This window comes from Xenopus tropicalis, chromosome 2, assembly GCF_000004195.4.
Source record: "Xenopus tropicalis strain Nigerian chromosome 2, UCB_Xtro_10.0, whole genome shotgun sequence".
Classification (NCBI taxonomy): Eukaryota; Metazoa; Chordata; class Amphibia; order Anura; family Pipidae; genus Xenopus; species Xenopus tropicalis.
In genome coordinates this window covers 64,400,479-64,426,731 of record NC_030678.2, presented here as the reverse complement: position 1 = coordinate 64,426,731, position 26,253 = coordinate 64,400,479, and the positions used below count along the sequence as shown (strand labels likewise).

At 39.1% G+C, this 26,253-nt stretch overlaps 1 protein-coding gene across 2 annotated transcripts in view; it reads left to right on the top strand.

Annotated features, from left to right (window-relative positions):
* dennd2d (DENN/MADD domain containing 2D) overlaps window positions 1-23,517 on the top strand; it is a 91,476-nt gene extending 67,959 nt beyond the window's left edge. The window contains exons 9-13 of one of the 2 annotated variants that reach the window (XM_012955901.3): window positions 953-1,130; window positions 9,634-9,675; window positions 11,347-11,434; window positions 17,854-18,087; window positions 22,124-23,517. In XM_012955901.3, coding sequence (XP_012811355.1) covers window positions 953-1,130; window positions 9,634-9,675; window positions 11,347-11,434; window positions 17,854-18,087; window positions 22,124-22,182 — 601 coding nt within the window. In that variant the 3' untranslated portion in view covers window positions 22,183-23,517. 2 annotated transcript variants of the gene reach the window in all.
* The last annotated feature ends 2,736 nt before the right edge of the window (window positions 23,518-26,253 follow it).

The window sequence follows — 26,253 nt, the reverse complement described above, 5'->3', positions numbered from 1 at the left end:
AAGTGAGGCCTGCAGTTCTTTAGATGTTGTCCTGGGGTCTTTTGTGGCCTCTCGGATGAGTTGTCTCTGCGCTCTTGGGGTAATTTTGGTCGGCCGGCCACTCCTGGGAAGGTTCACCACTGTTCCATGTTTTTGCCATTTGTGGATAATGGCTCTCACTGTGGTTCGCTGGAGTCCCAAAGCTTTAGAAATGGCTTTATAACCTTTACCAGACTGATAGATCTCAATTACTTTTGTTCTCATTTGTTCCTCAATTTCTTTGGATCTTGGCATGATGTCTAGCTTTTGAGGTGCTTTTGGTCTACTTCTCTGTGTCAGGTAGCTCCTATTTAAGTGATTTCTTGATTGAAACAGGTGTGGCAGTAATCAGGCCTTGGGGTGACTACAGAAATTGAACTCAGGTGTGATAAACCACAGTTAAGTTATTTTTTAACAAGGGGGGCAATCACTTTTTCACACAGGGCCATGTAGATTTGGAGTTTTTTTTCTCCCTTAATAACGTAAACCTTCATTTAAAAACTGCATTTTGTGTTCAATTATGTTATCTTTGACTAATAGTTAACGGTTTTTGATGAGCAGAAACATTTAAGTGTGACAAACATGCAAAAGAATAAGAAATCAGGAAGGGGACAAATAGTTTTTCACACCACTGTATTTGCATTTTGTATTTGGTATATTACTTGTTAAATGAACAGTGTGCCCTATATGAACTTGGTATTGTTTGCACACTGTGTGTTGGGGTCGTGAATGATGATCCTGTGAGTTAACCCACGATGCAAGGAAATATTGAGACAGCTGATGTTTAAGGATTTACAGTATATATATATATACAGGCATTTGGTGAGTACCACACTGTACAATCAATGATTGCATGGCATAAGAATGCTTTTCTAAAAACTTTGTAGGGTTTTAATAGTTAACCTTTTTCAACAATTTTCTGTATCTTTTACAGTATTTTGTCTGAGTGCATCCATGCTGTTGTGGCTCTCTTGTATCCATTTGCCTGGGAACACACATACATTCCAGTTCTACCACATGTTCTTATTGACACTGTGAGTTGCCCAGCACCTTTTATTGTGGGAGTTCAAAACCAGTTCCTGTCGCATATTTTAGACCAACCAATGGAAGAGGTTTGTAAAGTTTTTCTTCTGTAGTACTTTCCTAATTCTCATAATTAATTGATAATATTTACAAGAATCACTTGTTATAATTATTAAAAGAATGATTAAAGTAACCCTCATTTAGTAATGGTGACCTTCCTATCCTGGTTTCTCAGGCAGACTGCATTGCTCAGAATGCCCTTTCTTGAAGCACTTAATTCCTCTGTAAGCTGTTTTATATCATACCTCCCAACTGTCCTGCTTTTCGCTCAGCCCACAGTCCCGGATACTTATTGAAATGTCCCTCATTTCCCTTTGATCTCCTGCACTGAACACCAAAAAAGCTAAAACTTTATTAGATAAGTAGGCTTTTGGTAGAGAGCCCAGAAAACTCAAATGCCTGCACTTAGATACAATTGTAACTAATAAGATAAACAGGTCCCTTGGGGGGAACTGAGACTTGCATTGTAAAGGGATGTTTCACCTATATTAGCAAAACTGTAATAACGCATAAAACCCCCAGAAATGTGTTTTAGCTTTCAAAACGCGCCATTTCTTTTTGTCTCTCATTGAATTTTTAAAATATTCGGCGGTATGGTATATCAAAATGTGCCATGGGTGGGGGCAAGTTCTGAGGTCAATAATCTGTTTTCAATCTGACACCATTTAAGGCTGATTGATTTCATTAAAGGAGAAGGAAAGTCATTTTGGCATTGTACTGCCAATAGATTTGCCACATTAGTGCCAACTAGAACAATATATTTATTCTGCAGAAACCATTACCATACCTGAGTAAACAGCTTTAGAAGCTTTCTCCGTTTGCTTAAGATAGCAGCTGCCATTTTAAGTAGCTTTCTGCCTGCAGTCTAGCCATTATATCTCAGATCACACATTCCTAAGGGAGGGGGGGAAGGGAGATTTTAGCATTCTGGTGGGAGGGGGAGCAGGAGAGGGGAGAGAGGAGAGAACTGAGCAGACTCTGGCCAAGGGAATTAAGGATGTTTCTGAGAGAGGAAGTCAAACCCTGGAACATCAGTTTACAAAGAAAGAGACAAGAAATCCTTTGTTTCTTTTGATAGAGGACTCAGTGCAGCATTACTGTAAGTGCTTATGGCTGTATTTACATAAACCTTTCTGATAAAGCTTACTTAGTATTTACCTTTCCTTCTCCTTTAAAGCATTTTAGTATTTTCTTCTTTCTCCAGCCACTTCCACCTGTGGGCTGTTCCAAATGAATTGGATACAACTTATACTGTTATCTACAATGTTGTCCTAGATCAGTGCTGTCCGACTTCTACGGTGCCGAGGGCCGAAATTTCTCTAGCATACATGGTGGAGGGCCGCTAATGGAAGCCAGTTTTGACCACTCCCCTTTTTCAAACCACACCCACTTCAAACCACACCCATTTTATCACAATGGTGGTAGCACAGCAAAATCCCAAATGCTTGGTCCTTACTGTGGGGATATCAACCATCATTCATATGTGATAGAATTATGTCATATTAAGATATACCCTTAAATTCCATATGCCTCCTCCTCCCCTGTGGATAGCAGAGCAACCCCCAGTACATAATTACACACCTTTGGGACCATTTAATGGCTATTTCCAACTGCTAACAAACACCCACAACAAACCCCTGCCAGGTTCACCTCCCACAAGCAGCATAGGGCAAGCAGAGTATGGCACACACAGGCATCACTCTGCCTGTCCTATGCTGTCTGTGTGTGCCATACTCTGCCTTCCCTACCCTGCCTGTGTGTGCCATACTCTGCCTGCCCTACCCTGACTGTGTGTGCCATACTCTGCCTGCCCTACCCTTCCTGTGTGTGCCATACTCTGCCTGCCCTACCCTTACTGTGTGTGCCATACTCTGCCTGCCCTACCCTTCCTGTGTGTGCCATACTCTGCCTGCCCTATGCTGCCTGTGTGTGCCATACTCTGCCTGCCCTACCCTGACTGTGTGTGCCATACTCTGCCTGCCCTACCCTTCCTGTGTGCCATACCCTCCCTGACCTATGCTCCCTGTGTGTGCCATACTCTACCTGCCCTATGCTGGCTGTATGTGCCATACTCTGCCTACAGTACCTATGTCTGAGGTGTGAAGAAGTGAACAATGGGAGTGATTACAGTCTGAGCCTGAGGTGTGAACACTGCAGGGGTTGAACAATGCAGAAACTAAAAGGTGTGAAAAACACAGGGGATTACATTTTTAAACAATGCAGAGGGATTACAGCCTGAATCTGAAGTGACAACCATGCAGGGGGCCAGTTAATCTCAGTACTGATACCATTTAATGCTTACTCAAAGGTAAGCCATCAAAGCAGCCAGACAGGTGGGGGGCCACACAGAGGGGGGTCGCGGGCCGCCAGTTGGACAGCACTGTCCTAGATCAATGAGAAAGGAAAATAGATTTTAGAATTTCCCTGCACAAAAGCAATTTTAGTATCATACCATGTACAGTATCATGTATGCATGTTGTACGGCTTTCTGACTCTCTTTAGGGCTGTGACAGAGGGGGGGATTAGTTGCCTGCGACAAATCTCCCTTGTTGCGGGTGACCAATCTCCCTGAACATTTAATTAATGACAAAACATTTGTGGTTTTAGTGGAAATGAGTTTATTTGTGGTTTTGTGTTTTGAGCCACAAACACAAAAAGTTTGTAATTAAACACCGAGTTTAAACCAGATACAGTAAATATCCACCCCCTACTCCACAAGCTGCTGCCAATTCACAAGGACCTAGCACCAGTCTATGTTTTATATCATCTGTAGTTCGTGGTTTCCATTACAACATCCATATTCCATATCATAAATAGTCCATGAAAAAATCCTTTAATAAAGTTACATGAAGTCACGGAACTGTACACTCTGGAGCCTTCCTGAAATTCAATTCTGCAGAAACAATGTTTATCATATACAGTATTTACAATATAATTCTTTGTTTGTTTGATAACAAAGGGTTCTTGTGGCCTTAACCTTTTTACTGCCAATGACGTATATACACTCATGTACTTATATACACTCACACTTATATAGACTCATGTACACACATATACACTATTATACACACTTACACACTGTCACACAACTTTTACACATGTACACACATGCATACTGTCACACAACTTTTACACATGTACACACATGCATACACAAACACTTTGTTTTTAGTTTCTTTTACCTAAAAACTGTTTATTTTGACAGCGTGACTATTGGATCAGATATTCTGACCACTAATTACACTGTCATGTGACTTATTCTGTTGTTTCACTGAATTGCACAATTTATGTGGTTTTATCGCATTTTTATCCCTGTATAAGTGTTCCTAATCTGTTTTTAGCATAGCTTTGCCAGATGTAACTTTGGTGTACAAAAATAACTTAACCTATTTTGAATTCATCAGAATGTGTACTTTCCAAAAATATATGGTTTTCTGGGGGTCTCTGTATAGTTAGGGGAAGTTTCGGCACATAATACACTGACAGGGGGCTCTGTGTGCAAAAGCTAAATTTGGCAGGCGAGAGATCCTTATGCGCTATTTTCATTTTGGGTTCAGTACATACCACAGACTTTGGTATATTTATGCATATTGGGCATCAAACTGTTCAGTAGACCTTAGGTGTTCCTATTTGGGGTGATTTGCCTTTATCTGATCTTTATCAAGAAATTGTGAGAGATAAATGCGGCAAATTGCAACATTTTTATGCGATTTTCTAAATGTCATAAAATCTGCAAACTTAGGAAAGCTTTACAGCTTGGTACTTTGGAGAAAAATGAAATGTTTACCCATTATAGATTCGGGGGGATGTGTACTTTCAAAAAATATATGGCTTTCTGGGGTGAGTGTACTTTTTTTGTAGCAAAGTTCCGCTTTGACCAAAACGGCTGGCAGTAAAAGGGTTAAAACATGTTTTTGTAATAAAGGAAGTTTTACAGCTGTGTGTGATTGCTCTCCCCAGTAATTGTTAAGTTATCTTTTGACTTACGTTGCTATGATGACACATTATTAAAGGAGAAGGAAAAGCTAAGTCACTTGGGGGTGCCAAAATGTTAGGCACCCCCAAGTGACTTGAATCGCTTACCTTTTACCCCGGGCTGGTGCCCCAGTACGGAGAGAACAGCACCAGCCCGGGGTACTTGCAGAGCTTCCTCCTAGCTGCAGTAGCGCAGTAGAGTGAAAAGCCAAACTTTAACAGAGAAGTCGGCTTTTTCACTCTACTGCGCATGTACCTGACTCACAGTCAAGGCATAAAGGACAATGAAAGGTTAATATAAATTAAAAGTAAGTCTAAAGGCATTCTTTATATGTACTTGCTGCATATCTAAATGCCCAGATCCCTGCTTGCTTCTCTGAGATATGGTGCTGGCAGCCTACAGCAGTGTGAAGACTACAGTGACATCACTGAAATCTCTCTGTGCTTCCTGTAGGCTGCCAGCGGCAGCCTTCCTATTCTCTGAGCATGTGTGTAACTTGATCCTGTCTCCTGTTCTGAGCTACACATGCCCACCAGCCAATCAGAAACAGATCTGGCAGAGGGGAGAGGGGGGGAGGGAATGAAACACATGTGCAGTATGAAGCAAGGAGGAAAAGGAAGGGAGAATACCTTTTTAGAGATGGCTGCCTGTTCTAGAAAATGTGAAGTAAGTGTGACTGAGTAAATATTTGATTAGGTGAGCCAAAAGTGTGGCGTTTTTACTAAACAATAGGAGGGCTATTTGGGCGGTATGCTTTTTAAATTTTGACTTGCATTCTCCTTTAACGAAGAAGGAAGGAGGAAGCGTATCGCCCCAGGTGCCCCGGGCTGGTGCGGTTTTTTCCTAAAAGGGGCACCAGCCCGGGGTACGAGGTAAGCGATTAAAGTCACTTGGGGGTGCTTAACATTTTAGCAACCCCAAGTGACTTAGCCTTTCCTTCCCCTTTAAGGGAATCTGAGCATATTTACTAGTGGAAATTGTGTACCAGGGATTGCTTCATTTTTCTATAAATACTGCAAGAAGTGTAGTAGGGCAGCAATCAAAGGGTAAAAAAATAGAAAATGAGGAACTGATGATAATTCTTAAATATTTAGTAAGTAAAAAGTTGTTGGTTTTGAGTGTGACTCTATTAAAGGATGTAACTGCTTTGGTTACAGGGGACTTTTAAAAAGCAGGTAGTGTTTAATCAGACCTTTTCCTTAGTGTATAAAATAGAGGAGTTAATAAGACATTCCTCTCGAGGCAACTTGCGCGATTTCACTGAAATCGCGCCGCCGCATATGCCATCCCACCGGCGATTTACATTTTCCCGGTGAGATGGCAATCCGGGGAGATTAGTCGCCCGAGACACAGGAGATTTGTCACGGGCGACTAATCTCCCCGTGTGCCAGAGCCCTAAATGTACGAATGTCTCCGTTCAAGAGTTGTTGTGAGTGAATGACACAAGATTTGGTACTTTGTTTAAGCAATGTTTAAGCAAAGCTTAAGAAAGCTTAGTTTAGACCACCTTTTCTAAGTTGACCAGGCTCCCTTTCATCTCGTATGTTAACAGTGGATTGGAGAAAAGTTAATTTCAATATTTGAAAAGGGATTACAGTCTCAACCAGGCAATGATCGACATGTAGGCTGGCCTTTCACATCTGTTGTGGCCAAGTTATTTGAAGGTTTGTTAAGGTATCGCATTCAAGAGTATATTCTTGGGAATGGCAATACAATTAGTAATCAGCATTATTATGAAGGCCATGTCAAACAACTATTATTATGATATTTATTATGAAGTAAGTTAAAACTAGAACATTGTTGTTGTAGATGTGGTTTTCTTGGTTTTGATTCAGTTCTGCATACATATTTTCATTTTGAAATTATGGTTTATTAATCTTGGTTTATCCCTTAGGAGAATGGATATTATTAACAACCATAGTTCAGTTAAGTGCCCAGTTTATAACCTGAATTAAAGGAATCACGAAGATGATCGGTGTACAGGAAGTACTGCAAATGGTTAGAAAGGGGGTAATTTATCAACACATTATCAAATTTATCAAACTGTCGCATTCACTTTTCTACCTGCAGTTAGCTGGAAAAAAAGCCAATTACTGATTGGTTGCTATAGGTTACTGCCCAATGTTGAGAAATGAGCCCCCCAAATGTGTTATAGGTGTGTTGAGAGGAAGGGAAACTTATTCTCAGTGCTACTCATTACACACACTCCTGAAACGCTGCATTAAAAATTGTGTATTGGCTAACTTTTGCTGACATTGCAGCTTTAAACAGTTTATTTGAAGATAAGTATGCTGGTGCCATTTTATTTTCGACGCATTACTTCCTCCAGCTTCTCCATGCTGTCATTTTTTATGTTAGATGCTGCCCACCCTGCTGCACTATGAGGAATACTAGGGAGGAGACTAAAGGATACATATCATATAAAAATTAAGAATGCACCAGTGAATTATACTCCTTTAGATATAGAAGGATTGTGTTTAATTAAAGTTGTGTTTCAGACTGATTTATTGAGAAATTCCACCAAAACCCCACTAGTCCCGCCCTTCTGTTCCACTTACTGCTGGCTGAGTTCTCTGGATGTGCAGGGGAGCCGGCGGCTCTCAGACCAGGCACTGTAGGATAGGAACCAATCAGCAGCTACCTGATAGGGAGCTGAAGCCTGTCTTTGCTTGTGTGAGTGCAAGGCTGTGATTGGCTATCCCTCTCTTGCTTTGCTTCTGGCATGGACTGTTAGGACACGCCCACTCTTCATTTGAAACAGTGACCAAGAACTGATAGGATCTATAGGGAGCTCCTATATTTTGCCTCTTCCCTGGGTCCCTGGTAAGGCCTCACCTTGAGTATGCAGTACAGTTTTGGGCTCCAGTCCTTAAGGATATTAATGAGCTGGAGAGAGTGCAGAGACGTGCAACTAAACTGGTAAAGGGGATGGAAGATTTAAGCTATGAGGTTAGACTGTCGAGGTTTGGGTTGTTTTCTCTGGGGGAAAAAAGGCGTTTGCGAGGGGACAGGATTACTCTGTATAAGTACATTAGAGGGGATTATAGGCAGATGGGGGATGTTCTTTTTTCCCAGTAAAACGATCAACGCACCAGAGGTCACTCCTTTATATTAGAGGAACAGAGCTTCCATTTGAAGCAGCGTAGATGGTTTTTCACGGTGAGGCAGTGAGGTTGTGGAATGCCCTTCCTAGTGATGTGGTAATGGCAGATTCTGGAAATGCCTTTAAGAGGGGCCTGGATACGTTTTTGAACAAGAGGAATATCCAAGGCTATTGTGATACTAATATCTGGTTAGTATTAGTGGTTGTATATATACTGTATATACTCGAGTATAAGCTTATACTTGAGTCGGATGCCATGGGTCCCTCCAGACTAGCACCCTCTGTCCTTTGTGTGCAAATTAGGCCACCCGCAACAAGACCCTCCAGTGCCCTGGCCTGCTACCAAATTCATCTTTATCTACCATCCTCACTTGTCCCATTCTGCACTAGGCATGGCACTTTATATTCTATATAAACTATATACAGTTTTGAAGGATTGAGCTAAGTGGTGTAGTACTCTTAAGTTATCATTGTTGATACCATATTGTTTTTGTTGACCTTCTTCTCCACTTACAGAGCTAACTTACTGTTTTTCTTTGAAATAAATATTTAAAAACATATTCCCCACTGATGCCTCAATTAATGTAATTTTTTTGGTATTTATTTTGATTATTGAAACTTAGCAGTAGCGGCTGCATTTCCCACCCTAGGCTTATACTCAAGTCAATACATTTTTCCAGTAAAATTAGGTACCTCGGCTTATATTCGGATCGGCTTATACTCGAGTATATACGGTAGTTTATGTATGTGAGTGTATAGATTGGTAAGTATAGGTTGTCTGTGCTGGGTTTACTTGGATGGGTTGAACTTGATGGACTCTGGTCTCAACCCTATGTAACTATGTAAAGGGGCAAATTTTACAGATAGGAATAATTTTTAGCCCAAAGTGAAACCAGCACCATATATTATCCATAATTGCCTACAAAATTTGGGTTTTTTCCATTTATCGAATATGTCTCCTTTAAAAGGAGAGTTGCTATGGCAAGATGATACCAAAATTCTTATTCCTTGAGCAAAGGAGACAAGCAGGGCAGAGAGATCAGATAACATCGGGCAGATATCAATCGGGCAGGTTAAAAAATTTTGTCGGATCGGGGACCGCATTGGCTCATTGATGCGGTCCCCGAACTGAATTACCAGCATTCTAATTCGATCGTTTGGCCCCAAACATATCTTTGTTGACAGTTTGGACCATTCTTTTGCCGACTGTTTCAATTCTTACAGATTTGAAACATGCCTTCTGTTTGCCGGTTTCAGATCTCTTTATAAGTAGATTTTTAAATTATTGGCCAGTAATAGACACTTCAGATTTTGCTGTATGCCACAATGTATGTATGCAAAATTTTAGGGGCCCCTTTACTAATACCCTTCAGATTTTGAATACATTGTTTAACAGAAGTAATTACTGTATTTATTAATGTACACAAAACAATAATGTAGTGTTTGTTTTTAGGTTTTACTGGTAGATTTGTGTAAAGGAGAACTCATACAAAAGGTAAGTCAACTGCATGGATTTTGTTTCTTTTACATCTAACCATTTCTCATGTCTTATTAAGCTAGTAATCTAGTAACACCTAGTAATTCAGTCTTGTAGATAACACTGTCTTTGCAATCAGGCATTTATAACAGCTCAGTTATGTGGTTTACTGTTATTCACACTGGTCTAGGGGAAAGCATTACTCCCATCAGATCTATCATTTAAAGTACAAACAACTTGTCCTCTTTACCTGCTTTTAGTCCAGGGAGAACTGACATACAACACCTAATGCTTTAAATCAGAACCAATTTTATGTTAACAGTTTTTTTTATTAGTCTGAAATAGATTGTATATAAGTGGTAAATATTTTTTACCTTGGTTACCTTGGGCTGGATGCCTGAAGCTCCTGGATTTCCAATATTCAGTATGAACAGTAGCTTTTGTATATAATCAATTTTTACATTTTATTGTTCTGGATGGATAAAAGCTAATTGTTGATTGGTTCTTGTGGGCATATGCACTGGTGCAAATGTGTGCCTGAGCACCAACTGTGAGTCTATGAATATCTACATATAATACACAATACCCATAAATATCTTATAAACAATATTCTTAAAAATGGTGCTTAGTGATGTCATAAATTATAATTGGTACCTAGTAAGGCTAGTTATAAGTAATTAATACCTAGTAATTAGTGCCACATGACTCACTGAAATCTGAATTATGTGCCAGCTTGATATGATTCCATACCTAATACTTGGGGGAGTGTGATATGACAAATTATTTCTTAACCCTTCCTGTGCTAAACAATTAATTGCTTGTCTCCCAGGCAAATCAACAGCATGTGTAGGATGGCTTTTTGGTGGGCTGGATTATGAGACACCCCTCTTGTTTTCTATCATTCTGACTGACCACCTATGAAGCTCAGTATGGCAATATTCTGCCGATTATATTGGTACAGGTATGGGATCCCTTGTCCGGAAACCTGTTATCCAGAAAGCTCCGGATAACAGAAAGCCTGTCTCCCATAGACTCCATTTTAATCAAATAATTCAGAATTTTAAAACTGATTTACTTTTTCTCTGTAATAATAAAACAGTACCTTGTACTTGATCCCTGTATAAAAGGGTCTATTTAAATGCTTATATTATATTTAAATTAACCAGTTCAGTCAAAAAGACAGGTTGTGCCTATTAAGTTCATTACTATTATTATATTACAGAATATGTTGCACCATATGAAATTACAGATCTCCTCTGAAAATTCAATCCTAAAAGCTTTTTGCTGGTTGCTTATTATTTATTATTATTTTGGGTAGTATTGGGGTTAATTTGTTCAGAAGGCAACATGACCCTAAGCATGGACCAGATGAGGGGTGCCTTTTTTACTGTGAGATCCGGGGTCTACACTGACACCAAGCCAATTAAACTACATAATTAACTTTGTAATGCTTATTTACACCTATTTAGAAAAACTTCCTTTTTCTTGATTTAAACAATAGTTTTCCTAGGTAAACCTAAAATTTCCTCTCAGGAAATGCCACTAAATATAAAGAGCAGAAACTGTCAAAAAATACTTCACATTTTGTGGAAACATTTTTGGGAAAATTAGCTGGTGATGAGTGTCTATATGTATACTAAGCAATGCCACTATGCAAAAAAAAAAAAAAAATGGTATGTCTTTCTGCAGGTGGGAGATGAGGAAAAAATTCTACCACCAAAACTTCAAGAACAGATTCGCATTTCTCTTGACGATTATCAACAAATAACCAAAACAAGTAAGAAATACTATATAAAGGCTTCTTATTTTACAAATGAAATGAACCACTAGTCATCTTAAAGGGGATGTAAAGTCAAAAATCATAATCCTTGTGCATGTTATTTAGCCCACATGAAATAAATTTGCAATATAATCCCATTAAAAAATACTTTACCGTGTTTTGATTAGAAGCCTTTGTATTTTGCATCTTATCCTATTCCTTTGATGAAATGAGCTCTGATTACAGCTTCTAAAAAACCTATAGAGCCAGTGGCTGTCCTGATGATTGTCATTGGTCAGTTGCTAATAAGTGCAAGTTAGGCACAGAGAAGGAATGAAATGTGAGCAGAGACTGAAACGTGCCCACTGCTCATTCAGCTGAGACACTGAGGAATATTGTGCACACCTCCCATCTGTCCTCATTTTCATGGGGCTGTAGCTCTTTTAACAGCTCAGCCCGCAGTCCTGGATTCTTACTGAAAAGTTCCTCATTTCCCTTTGATCTCCTGCACTGAATGCTAAAAAAGATAAAAACTTGATCAAAAAGTAGCAGAGAGCCCAGAAATGTTAACAAGCTATACCTGCACATAGATACATTGATTCTCAGACTTAATTAAATAAGTGGGCTTTTGGCAGAGAGCTCAGAAAGTTAACAAGCAACACCTGCTCAATTGTAACTAATAAGCTAAACAGGTCTCTTGGGGGAACTGAGACTTGCAGCTTAAAGGAGAATGCAAGTCACAATTTAAAAAGTATACTGCCCAATAGTCCTCCCATTGTTTAGTAAAAACGCCACACTTTTGGCTCACCTAATCAAATATTTAGTCACACTTACTTCACATTTTCTAGAACATGCAGCCATCTCTAAAAAAGTATTCTCCCTTCCTTTCCCTCCTTGCTTCATACTGCACATGTGTTTCATTCCCTCCCCCCCCGCCAGATCCGCTTCTGATTGGCTGGTGGGCATGTGTAACTCAGAACAGGAGACAGGATCAAGTTACACACATGCTCAGATAATAGGAAGGCTGCCGCTGGCAGCCTACAGGAAGGACAGAGATATTTCAGTGATGTCACTGTAGTCTTCACACTGCTGTAGGCTGCCAGCACCATATCTCAGAGAAGCAAGCAGGGATCTGGGAATTTAGATATGCAGTAAGTACTTAAAAAGAATGCCTTTAGACTTACTTTTAATTTATATTAACCTTTCATTGTCCTTTAAAGGGCAATTTTAGCTTTTTTAGCAAAACTGTAATAAGACATAAAACAAGACCCCAAACCCCCCAGAATTGTATTCAAACTTTAAATAATCTGCCAAATTGTGTAAAATAGGAGTTGTATTTAGGGGGTGTGGTCAAAAAATTCCGCCGCACTACACGCTGAATTTATATTTGTCCCTCTTTTCATTTTCGAAATGTTGGAAGGTATGTCTAGAGCTCTAGTTAGCTGTGTTTTAACCCTGTTTTAACTACTCTGCCATCTGATTTTTTTTAGACCAACATCTGTTATAGTGTTTTCATATTTAATAGTTAAGATTTTGACTTTACATCCCCTTTAACATAATTATACACTGCTCAAAAAAATAAAGGGAACACAAAAATAAGACATCCTAGATCTGAATGAATGAAATATTCTTATTAAATACTTCGTTCTTTACATGGTTGAATGTGCTTACAACAAAATCACACAAAAATTATCAATGGAAATCAAATTTATCAACCCATGGAGGTCTGGATTTGGAGTCACACTCAAAATTAAAGTGGAAAAAAACACTACAGGCTGATCCAACTTTGATGTAATGTCCTAAAAACAAGTCAAAATGAGGCTCTATAGCTTGTGTGGCCTCCACGTGCCTGTACGACCTCCCTACAATGCCTGGGGCATGCTCCTGATGAGGTGGCGGATGGTCTCCTGAGGGATCTTATCCCAGACCTGGACTTAAGCATCCACCAACGTCTGTGGTGCAACGTGGCGTAGGTGGATGGAGCGAGACATGATGTCCCAGATGTGCTCAATTGGATTCAGGTCTGGGGAACGGGTGGGCCAGTCCATAGCATCAATGCCTTCGTCTTTCAGGAACTGCTGACACACTCCAGCCACATGAGGTCTAGCATTGTCTTGCATTAGGAGGAACCCAGGGCCAACAGCACCAGCATATGGTCTCACAAGGGGTCTGAGGATCTCATCTCGGTACCTAATGGCAGTCAAGCTACGTCTGGCGAGCACATGGAGGGCTGTGTGGCCCCCAAAGGTCATTCTGGAGGATGTTGCAGGCAGCAGAACGTTCTCCACAGCGTCTCCAGACTCTGTCACGCCTGTCACATGTGCTCAGTGTGAACCTGCTTTCATCTGTGAAGAGCACAGGGCGCCAGTGGCAAATTTGCCAATCTTGGTGTTCTCTGGCAAATGCCAAACATCCTGCACGGTGTTAGGCTGTAAGCACAACCCCCACCTGTGGACGTTGGGCGCTCATACCACCCTCATGGAGTCTGTTTCTGACCGTTTGAGCAGACACATGCACATTTGTGGCCCGTTGGAGGTCATTTTGCTTGGCTCTGGCAGTGCTTCTCCTGTTCCTCCTTGCACAAAGGCGGCAGTAGCGGTCCTTCTGCTGGGTTGTTGCCCTCCTACGGCCTCCTCCACGTCTCCTGATGGTATTGGCCTGTCTCCTGGTAGTGCCTCCATGCTCTGGACACTACGCTGACAGACACAGCAAACCTTCTTGCCACAGCTCGCATTGATCTGCCATCCTGAATGAGCTGCACTACCTGAGCCATTTGTGTGGGTGCATGTAGGGAGGTCATACAGCCACGTGGCCACACACTACTGAGCCTCATTTTTACTTGTTTTAAGGACATTACATCAAAGTTGGATCAGCCTGTAGTGTTTTTTTCCACTTTAATTTTGAGTGTGACTCCAAATCCAGACCTCCATGGGTTGATAAATTTGATTTCCATTGATAATTTTTGTGTGATTTTGTTGTCAGCACATTCAACTATGTAAAGAACTAAGTATTTAATAAGAATATTTCATTCATTCAGATCTAGGATGTCTTATTTTTGTGTTTCCTTTATTTTTTTTTCAGCTTAAAACCCCTAGAACTTCATAGGTTTTGGAAGTGTTTAGGAGCAAACAGGCATTGCACTGTTGATAATAATTTAGCCATGTAACCCTTAGCTTAACCCTTAATATGTGGGTTAAAGGCTCTAAGTGCATCATATAGTAGATTCAATGTTCTACGGCTATTCTGAACTGGGGAGACGAGCAGCAGCTGTTAAAGCCATGTCTTTGTTTCCACAACCGTAGGCAACAAGCAGAAGAAGGCATTTTGCCTCTACTTATTATTCTATCTACTGTGACACCATGGTGTAAATTTTCCTAACCTGCTAGTATTTTTTTTTTTTTTTTAAATGTTTTTATTGAGCTTTTACACATAAAATTAGTTCACATGTTGAGGTTTCTTTTCCTGTATAGTTAAAAGAAGTATATATATAGTCGTCATGATAGATTGTTTACAGTGATATGCAGTTTAAATGTGGACATTAGAGTTTTACCACATGTATGTAACTCAGTTAACAAAATAATGAATAATAAACCAATAAAACAAAGTGACCCACCTTCGAGCCCAGTCTGTTCACTCGTGTTCACAGCATCCTAGCTGTTCTGTGGCTCCTGGGAGGCCTCGTCTGTTGTGATCTCTCATCATGTGGTAGTGTTTGTATGTAATTCTGTGTTTCTATTAATAATTGGTTGTTTCTTATGATTTCCGTGTTGTACCATGTAGTATTTTGTAGGTAGTGTATTGTTAAATATTTGGTGTGATCAGGGAAGGATGTTATGTAATTTGTCCAGTGTGTAAAGAATTTGGTTGTGTTTTGTTCTCTATGTGTCATTGTCTCCAGCCAATCCATATAGAAGATGTGATGCAGTTTTTGCTTAGTCAATTTTATTGTTGGTTGTTCCAGGGTCAGCCAAAGGTGTAAAATTGTCTTACGTGCAGCTGCAGCAAGGTATTCCGTGAGGACTCTTTCAGATTTTGTGACTGGAGTCGATTGGTTTAATTTACTAAACAGGGCCCATAAACCTGCTGATTTTAGTGTAACCTTTCATTTAGGTAGTTTAACATATTTACCTTTTTTGGATTTGGCAGAATGTCTACTTTTCAGAAATATATGGTTTTCCGAGGTCCTCTTAGTTTTTTACAGATTTTAACACACAAAACAAGCAGTATGTTTTTTTTAAGTATATTTGATTGATTTTAACTATAAAGAGATAGAAGAAAAAGGAAAGGTAGGGGTAGGCTGGAGAATCGCAATCCCTTCATTCAGTAGTAGTTGCAGGAGATTCGAGCCATGGAGTCCAGATGTTGTCAAATTTGTTCAAACAGCCTCTGGCTAGGTAGGTAAGTTTATACAGTTGCAATTGGGAGTTGACCAGAATGATCCATTTACCAAGTGATGGAGGAGAGGAGCCCACCCAGTGCATGGATACAGTCTTTTTGGTGTAGAAGAAGCGTAGCCTCGTTTTTGTGTGTTCTGGCCACCAGGGAGTCCAATAAGCCTAGCAAACATGATCCTAGTTTGTGGAAGTGACAGTTCTGTAGCCATTAAATGTATAACTTGTTTCAAAAATTTCTGTACTTCGGGGCAGTCCCATAATAGGTGCAGAAAGTTAGCAGAGGGGACCTTGCATCTCAGATAGCAAGGGCAGGGGAGTCTCCCAATGGTATGTAGCTTTTGGGGTGTAAGCTAAGTTTGGTAGATAATTTTGAATTATATGAGCTTGTCTCTGACGCTCACCAAAGGTTGGTACCTTGTTAATGATTTTTTCCCAGTCATTAGGATCTAAGTTGATCCTGCTGGCTTCCCATTTATATTTTACTCTGGTCAGTGGGTCGTAACGCTTAGAATATATGCTTTGAAATATGTATGCACAAGGTACAATTTGGGGTGTCTACATGCCACATAGATGTGTAATCCAAATGCTTATTGTGAACCCATGCCATTCATATCTATGATGTTTTAGCCATTTATTCTCATAAAGGGAGAACAAAATATTTTAAAACATCTTGCACTAAGAGTAATGAAATATAAAATTATGGTTACACTTAATGGGTTAAATGATATGAAAAGGCTAACTCACTGTATGGTTTCAACATGAATAAACTCACCTGGGATATTTGCACTCCCCAGTGAATCCACTTTCCTTGTCATTTAAATACATTTCAATGAGAAAACGAGTATATAAGTATAAATGCCCTTTAATATGATACATCTTAACTATTACAGCCTATTATTTTCCAAAGTCATATATTTAGTGCTAGGAGATTTTAAGTGATTGTATTGTAAATACACTTGCAGGATCTTCAGTATCTACACTTGCAGGATATTCATTATCTACACTTGCAGGATCTTCAGTATCATAGCATAATCTACACCAGTGTTCCCCATCCAGTGGTTCATAAGCAACATGTTGCTCACCAACCTCTTGGATGTTGCTCCCAGTGGCCTCAAAGCAGGTGCTTATTTTTGAATTTCTGGCTTGGAGGCAAGTTTTGGTTGCATAAAACCCAGTGTAAAGCCAAACAAAGCCTTCTATTGGTTGTCAGTCCACACAGGAGCTACCAAATAGCCAATAACTTTTATGTGCACCCCCAGGAACATTTTCCATGGTTATGTTTCTCCCCAACACTTTTTCCATTTGAATGTGGCTCACTGGAATAAAAGGTTGGGGATCCCTGATCTACACCATGTAAACATCACTCCATGCGAGAATTTCTAAATCACATAATAAAAATCAGGGACAGTATACTGTCTTGTTCATCAGTGAACAAACATATTTTTTTTTGTGACAAACATATTTTTGGCCTATTGATGTAATCTATATGGTTTTTGTTATTTCTTAAGGTAACAGGGAAACATAAGGTACTCCATGTTCGCACCTATATTAGATTAGATTACAAATATATATAATCCCCCTTGCATAATAGACTTCTGCTAACAAGACATTCACAACAAAGGGTGAAAGAGAGGGGTTGTGTATTGGACATCTAATTAATCTACCTTGCACGGCCAAAAATGAAGCATGATATTTCATGATAAAGTAATAGTCAAAAGGTATGTTTAGTACAAGCCCTATTCGTTCAACTCCTGTTGAGTAAGCAGTTATACTTTCTTTTTAAAAAATCGTAAAATGATGATTTGGATGTAATTCTGCTGTGAAAAATAAGTGAGTGCAAGGCTAGTGGGCTCTGAAAGAGTTAGAAGCTTCAGTAGCTATGGATTGCAGAGAAAGAAAGACAATTGTTCTACATTCCCCTCTTTGGGATTGCCTTGTGCTCTTGCCCAAAAGCTGATCATCTCTGTTACTGAATTAGTGTAAAAAAAAATTCACAAAAACTTAAAGCATTAATTTTACATATTTTATCATCTATATTTCTAGCACCAGAGATCAATACCGCAGTATCTAAAACCTTCATGCAGTTTTTTATGAAAGTGATGGGACATTACACCTCACATTTGCAAGAAATCAACGTTGGGAAGTTCACATTTCAAGAGAAGGCATTTTTGAAAGCTATCCATTCCAAAACAATTCGCAGATTTCTAAAATGCTTTGTCAAAACACAGATGTTTTCTATTTTTATAGAAGCTCAGCAGAACAAATCAACACAAAATGGTGAGTATGTTAGTTTTCTGTAACAACCTGAAAAGCCTGTTAAAACATATACGTAAAACAAGTTTGCCTCATAGGTTCAACTGTATTATTGTTGTTTAAAGGAGAAGAAAAGGTAAAAACTAAGTAAGTTTTATCAGAAAGGTCTATGTAAATACAGCCATAAGCACTCACAGAAACGCTGCACTGCGTTCTCTGTCAAAAGAAAAAGGATTTCTTGTTTTTTTGTTTTCCTGTGCCAGAGTCTGCCCAGCTCTCTTCTCTCCTGCTTCCCCCTACCTCAAGAATGCCAAGAACCCCCTCCCCCTCCTTAGGAATGTGTGATCTGAGCCAATCAGCAGGAAGCTTCCTCATAGTCTTACACACTTGCCCATGAACATGGGTCTTGGTGCAGGAGCGTGGCATTATGGTAATTTTCTTTACAGAGCTCAGCATTTTTTTTCTTATGAGGTTTCTGATCATCTGAACACAATAAATATGGGAAGACTTAAGGGCACTATTGAGAGAACTGAAGGTATGCCTGCAGCTTGAGATTAACTCTTTATTAGCCTTTGCTTTTCCTTTAAGAGTTTGTATTGTATTGTGCTCACTTGCTAAAAAGGCATCCAAACCTCTATTGAAACCATCTAATGTATCTGTCTGTACAGCTGCTTTGAGAGGGGGTACAGCTTCACAACTATCACTCTCCTTTTTGCATTTTAAAGTGGACAAATACCTCACTTAGACTAATATCATTATTCATGTTAAAAAATGTATGGATTATTTATTGGATACAAAGGGTATGCAGTTTTTAGCATACCCTTTGTATCCAATTACTCCAAAACTCCAAAAATTCATCTTAGCACAGCTAAGTGCTCACTTTCACTCAGGAAAGCTTTGTTCTTTTTCATTAGCATAACTTAGTGATGTCATTAAGTGACAAGTAGTCCCTCCCCCTCATCTGCTCCCAGCCTAAGTTGTGTCTTGTTTCTCTCTGTCTGAATAAATTATGTCACAGTGTTTGTGCTCATGTCCGTTAGTAGCTGCAGCTTTTCTCTAAAGCTAAAGTTCTATTGTGTCCCATTATTAGCTTGATAGCCCTCCAGCTGTCACAGAACAACAATAAGCAACAGGGTGCATGTAGTTCTGCAACAGCTGGAGGATCACCTGCTCACCTTGTGGATTTTTAAAGGAACAGTAACACTAAAAAATAAAAATGTTTTAAAATAATTAAAATATAATTTACTGTTGCTCTGCACTGGTAAAAGTTGCGTGTTTGCTTCAGAAAGACTACTATAGTTAATAGAAATAGCTGCTTTGTAGCCATGGGGGCAGCCATTTAAATTGAAAAAAGGAGAAAAGGCACAGGTTACATAAGAAGATACCAGATAAACTGTGTAGAATACAATGGGAATCTGCTACTTATCTGTTATCTGCTTAGTAACCTGTGCCTTTTCTCCTTTTTTCAATTTAAATGGATGCCCCCATGGCTACACAGCAGGGTATTTATATAAATTGCAGTAGTGTTTATGAAGAAAGCACACAACTTTTACCAGTGCAGAGCAATAGTATATAATATATTAATTATTTTTATACACTTTCATTTTTTGGTGTTACTGTTCCTTTAAGAGGTAAAACACAATATAAATCATTTACTGGGGCGCTATAAATTTAAAGGAATGGGGAATATAATACTAAGAGATTAGGCTAACACAATACAGAGCTGTCAACTTGTAATGATTAGTCACCGGGGGACTCTGTGGCGTGCTGTTGAAAAGTTGCACCAATACCCGGAAGTGATGTCACGCACCACCTCACACTTCTGGAAGTGACATCATGAACATGCAAAAGTGCCCTGTTAAAGCCAGAAAATCACTACCCACACATGCAAACTTGCTTCTGATGACATCACCGGCATGCGCGGCTAGAATGTGATGCAAACATCGGGGGAATGCAGTAAAATCTGGAAAAAGCTATTGGGCAATGGGAGAACGGGAGAGAGAAGCCAAAATTGGGTAACTCCTGAAAAAATGGGGAGGGGAGGGTTGACAGCTCTGTAAATTCTGAATCAACATATTTTTCCCTTAAAATGGTACATTTTCTCAGTTTAAACTTTTGTTCCGTGATTTATGTTCTATTCTGAATAAAATATTAGAAGTTGGCACCTCCACATCATTGCGTTCAGTTTTTATTCACAATTTGTTTAGTGTCCCAACTTTTTTGGAATCCGGTTTGTGTATATATATATATATATATATATATATATATATATATATATATATATATATATATATATATATATATATATATACACTGAGTTTAGATTCTGGCTTTACACCCCCTTTGAAGTACCATATCCTCTGTCAGCCACTGACAAGCTGTTTGTGCTGAACCATGTGGACCTTTACAGGTGTTTACATGTAAAATTAAAAAGTGAATGAAACAACAAAAAAATAACCAGCAAAGCATAAGCAAGGAGAAGCTGTCTTTTTAGTCTTAAAGCATTATTCTGGTATTATACAAGTATACATCTGTCCTTTAGTACAGGTATGGGATCCCTTATCCGGAAACCTATAATCCAGAAAGCTCTGAATTACGGAAAGCCCGTCCCCCATAGACTCCATTTTAATCAAATAATATAGAATTTTAAAACTGATTTCCTTTTTCTCTGTATTAATAAAACAGTACCTTGTAATTGATCCCAACTAAGATATAAATAATCCTTATTGGATGCAAAACAATCCTATGGGGTTTAAATAATGTTTTATTGAATTTTTAGTAGACTTAAGGTATGGAGAGCCAAATGATGGAAAGACCCCTTATCCGGAATACCCTTGGTCCCGAGCATTCTGGATAATGGGTCCTATACCTGTACTCAACGCTGGAAAGTTGGGAGATTAACCTGAAGTAGAAGGGATGAAGGGAAAGCATATCTGTAACTTTTGGAATTCACAATACAGTTGATAATTGTTTTAAAGGCATATAGAATGCACTTTAGTCCACTTTAGCTTGAGAGTACTTGAGGTAGTGTTAATGATTGCCAAATTTAGTTTTACTATTATGGCGTGCTTTGTAGGTTTAAAAAAGAGGGTGCTCCAAAATACTTATCTTCTTAATTTGATGAGCAAATATTTAGAGTAGGGTATACCGGTATGGGACCCATTATCCAGAATGCTCAGGACTTGGATAAGGGGTCTTTTCATAATTTGGATCTTAGGTCTGCGAAAAAATTATTGAAACAGTAATTAAACCCAGTAGGATTATTTTGGCTCCAGTAAGCATTAATTATATCTTAGTTGGGATACAGTACAAGGTACTGTTTTATTATTACAGAGAAAAAAAGAAACAATTTTTAAAAAATGTGAATTATTTAATTAAAGTGGAGTCTATGGGAGATGACCCCTATAAAGGTGGCCACACGTGGCGATTTCCGATCTTTTGTGCGACCATTGGTCGACAATCACCCACTAACCGTTCAGAGCTGAAGCGGTAGAGGCTGACACAGCATTAAATAAAGCTTTAGATCAAACAGTGAGATTCCAGTGCCATGATGCAGATAACTCTTTAGAGAGTGCACACCAAGAACAATGCTCCAAAAAAGGACAGCCTTTATAAGAGTAGAGGCTGTTATAGCAGCAAAGGGATGACAAACATCACATTAATGCCACACATAGAAATGATGGATAAGCAGATGTCCAAATACTTTGTCAAATACTGTGTGACTTGAGGTACAGAAGCTTTTTCCTCCTATGTAAGTAATCATGTTCATGGTTTGGAAGCTCTGGGCTGGTAAAAGTGCGCAGTGCATATTCACAAATGAAACTGAAAGAATCTGCACAAGCAGAGCTTGACCGGGAAGTGGGGAAGTTGTGCCTCTGGGAAGTGGTAACTGAAAAAGTAAGAGGCTTTATAATGTGTGATATTAGTGCTGTAGGTTCAGTCATGCACAGCTCACCCTATGGCTGCGGTCAGGAATCAGCCTATTCCTTGTAGCATCTTTTATATCTATTATAATACTGTACATGTGCAATTAATTCTTTTTTTTCTTTTTGCCACATAGTTTATTTTCAACAGAAAGTGAAGGAATTTAATGAGCAGAGGAAACCTGAAAGAAAATAAATGGCTGCAGAAAAACAAAAGAAGAGAGGCATATAAAGAAATGGCCATATGTGGGTATATTGTATCTCTGGCAGGTGGCTATGCTAATTAGCCCTGCTATGCCTTTTGCCTATTAAGCTCATCTTACAATTCGACAGATAATGATAATATAATAATATTTATTTACTTGAAAGTTAGGACAATTGGTATTATTATGTAACATGTTACTTTATTTTTTACTTCTACTTTCTTTTGCACACTTGAGGGTATTTTTTAGTAGTTGTCTTCTGCTCTGGCAAAACAACACATCCTATATTATTGTATGACATACATTCCGCTCAGAATTAAAAACACTCATGGCAATAGCTTTTTGCTATTTGCAACAGTGCTTAAAATGCCACCATGCTTACAATTTATGTAGAAGAGCCGCGTGCCATAATCCTGTATCTGACATTTTCAGAATGAATGCTTGATAGAAAATTCAGTGTTGCTCCTAAAATTTTTTATTTTCATAAATTGTCCTATAAGCTAGAGCAAAGCCAACTCAACTGCTGATAAGACCATTTTTGCCGTTACCGGGCTTATTGGTGGGCTTTTTTGATCAGCATATGTAGAGGCAGGGAAGTTAAACCACATTAAAAGCATTTCTGAAAAGCTCATGAATACATGTTATACTTTAGTCAAGAGACTTTTTTTAATGTAGCTATATGGTGTAAGAGATAAGGGATCTGGTGGAGGCAGAACAAACCAGTATATTGTGATACAGTGGCTAGCCACAGCACTGGTGTCCTAGATGCAGTTCCAATAAGGGCATCTGCATGTCTATATGTTCCAGTTATATGAGGTTTTCATAAGGTACCTCTGTTTTTATCCACACTTTAACTACGATTTGATAATAATGACATTTACACTAGATGAATGCATGAACGCTATGCTCTTTTGGAACAGTGACTGTTGTGGAAATCTCTCTTAATCTGACACTGCAAATAAACATGAATATACTTAATAAATTAATTCTGAAACTGATGTGACAGAACAAGCACTATTAAAATTGAGCAAAATTGGTTAATTATTTCAATTTTACTTTCAAATTGCCTTTATTTCATCCTTCTTTCCATTCTGGAAAAAAACCATGAACCTGAAATTAAACCTTGATAATTAAACATTTTAGGTCCAGATTTAGTAGTTTAGTTTATTATGCATTACTAAGTACACTAAGTGAAATGCTGCTTTACTTTATGATTTTCATTGTCTAGATTAAAGATGTCTGTTTAGCTTGTAGGCTGTATAACTTTGTTGAAGTGTATATTTTGGTATCAAGATCTGCAATAAATAAAATAATTTGGACAGAAAAAAGTCAAGTGTCTATCAAGTTCAACCCATCTCAATGTGCCACATAAGTCACATTTGGCAAAAAAAAACAACTTTTGCAGACTGCGGGCTTCTCTGTAAATATATATTGTATGTGTGTACATAAATAACTATCCCTCTGCTATTTTTCTATAATGATTTCTTATTCCTTTATTATTATTGTTGGTTAGAAAAACCCAACATACTGTTCTTCGACTTCAGCTTATTCTTCCGATTCTTATTTTTCTTCTTAATCTTAGTGCCCAGACTCTCCACACTTCTTTGTCCTATAGTGGAGCAGGTTGCTTGTGCATTTCTAAGTGATCCCGCCGCTCCAAACACCCCAATTTTTCAAACTGCTGCCACTGTAACCGCTTTGAAGATACACTTTCTCCAAACTTGTATAACATAATCATGGGGTCACCCCGAATGAAACAGCAACATTTGTTAGATGACCAAAAGTGGGAGGAGCCAACAACAGCCAATCAAATTTCATCAACTGACTTTATTGGAGAAATTTAAACAGCTGCCAATCTTACAGCTTTGAAGCTACACTCACCAAACTTAACTCACATAGTCATGGGGACAGCCTGAATGAAAATATGGTATTTATTGGATGCCCAAAAGTGAGTGGCGCTACAAACAGCCAATCAGATTTTGCCCATCGAGTTTCAGTGGAGGAAGTTCAACCTGCTGCTATTCTCACAGTAATCACGCTGGGGTCCCCAAACTTTGTAAAGTTAGGCACCAGGTAACTGTGATTCATGGTTAGAAAAATTGGGCGGAGCCACCATCAGCCAATCAGATTTCACCCATAGACTTTCATTGGTTTCAATTTAAACTGCTGCCATTCTTTAAATATTAATACTAAGGTCCCCAAATTTTGCATTGTTCGTCACCAGGTAACTGCAGTTCAAAGTTAGAAAAATGGGCAGAGCCATCAACAGCCAATCAGATTTTACCTGTTGACTTTCAATAGGGAAATTCAACCTGCTGCCATTCTCATAGTATTAACACCAGTATTAACACTGCGTCCCTAGTTTAGAAAAGTGGGAGGGGCCAACAACAGCCAATCTGATTTCACCTATAGACTTTCATTGGTTTACACTTAAAATGCTGCCATTCTTATACTGTTTATGCCAGGGTCCCCAACCTTTGCAGAGTTGGTCACTGGGGGACTGCAGTTCAAAAATAGGAATAGAGTTGGGCCACTAACAGCCAATCAGATTTTATCCATTGAATTTCATTGGTTTAAATTTAAAAAACTATCATACACTATTTATGCCAGGGTGCCCAAACTTTGCAGTTTGTCACTGGGGGACTTCAACTCAAGGTTAGATAAAGGGGGCACACCCACCAATCACAATTCACCTATTGACTTTTATTGGTTTAGGCCAGTGCTGTCAAACTTCTGTGGTGCCGAGGGCCGGAATTTCTCTAGCATACACAGTGGAGGGTCGCTAATGGAAGCCATTATGACCACTCCCCTTTTTTTAAACCAAACCCATTTCAATCCACACCTGTGTTATCACAAAAGCTTTTAAGACCATGCCCACATTAATGGTGGTAGCACAAAAAAACCCCAAATGTTTGGTGCTTACTACGGGGGTATCAATGATCATTCATATGTGAATTATATTATGTCATATGTCAAGACACACCCTTAAATCCATATGGCTCCTCCTCCAGCACATAAATGCACACCTTAGGGGCCATTTAATGGCTATTTCCAACTGCTAATAAACTCTCAGAACAAACCCTGCCACAGGCAGCATAGGGCTTGCAGAGTATGGCACACACAGGCAGCATAGGGCAGGCAGAGTATGGCACACACAAGCAGTACTCTGCCTGCCCTATGCTGCCTGTTTCTGCCATACTCTGCCTGACTTATGCTGCCTGTGTGTGCCATACTCTGTCTGCCCTATGCTGCCTGTGTGTCTTAATATGACATAATATAATTGTTTCACATATGAATGATGGTTGATATCCTCTAGTGAGCACCAAACATTTGGGTTTTTTCTGCACTACCACCATTAAGGTGGGCATGGTCTTAAAAGCTTTTGTGATAACATGGGTGTGGTTTCAAAAGGGAAGTGGTCAAAATGGCTTCCATTAGCGGCCCTCCACTATGTATGCTAGAGAAATTCCGACCCGGCACCACAGAAGTTGGACCTTAGCTGCCTGTGTGTAGACACAGGCAGTACATACAATGGCTTGGCACTGTTCCTACCTTCTGTCTGAGTTATGAAGAGGTGAACAATGTGGGTGATTACAGCCTGAGCCTGAGGTGTGAACTGGGTAACTACAGTTCCATGTTAGTAAAAAGTAGGGGGAGCCACCAACCGCCAATCAGATGTCACTCATTGACTTTCAGTGTGGAAATTTAAATTGCTGCCATTAGGACACTATTAAAACCAGAGTTCCCAAACTTTGCACAGGGCTTTTACTATATAACTGTGGTCCAAGGTTAGAAAAACTGTGTGGAGCCAACAACAGCCAATCAGATTTCATTCAGTGACTTCACGTTTTTCAAACCAACATGAAGTTTGTTTTCAAACTTCCCTTTCTAGTTTATTATGCTGCTTTACAAGCACCTCTGCTTCTAAAAGAAGAAATCTTTCAATGATTTTTTTTCATAATGTAATAGTCCCATTCTTTTTACTAGTTTAATTGCACAAATCTGAATTTTTCCATCTTTTCAATAAAAGCATATGTATTGGTTCTCAAAACTACTCATTGAGA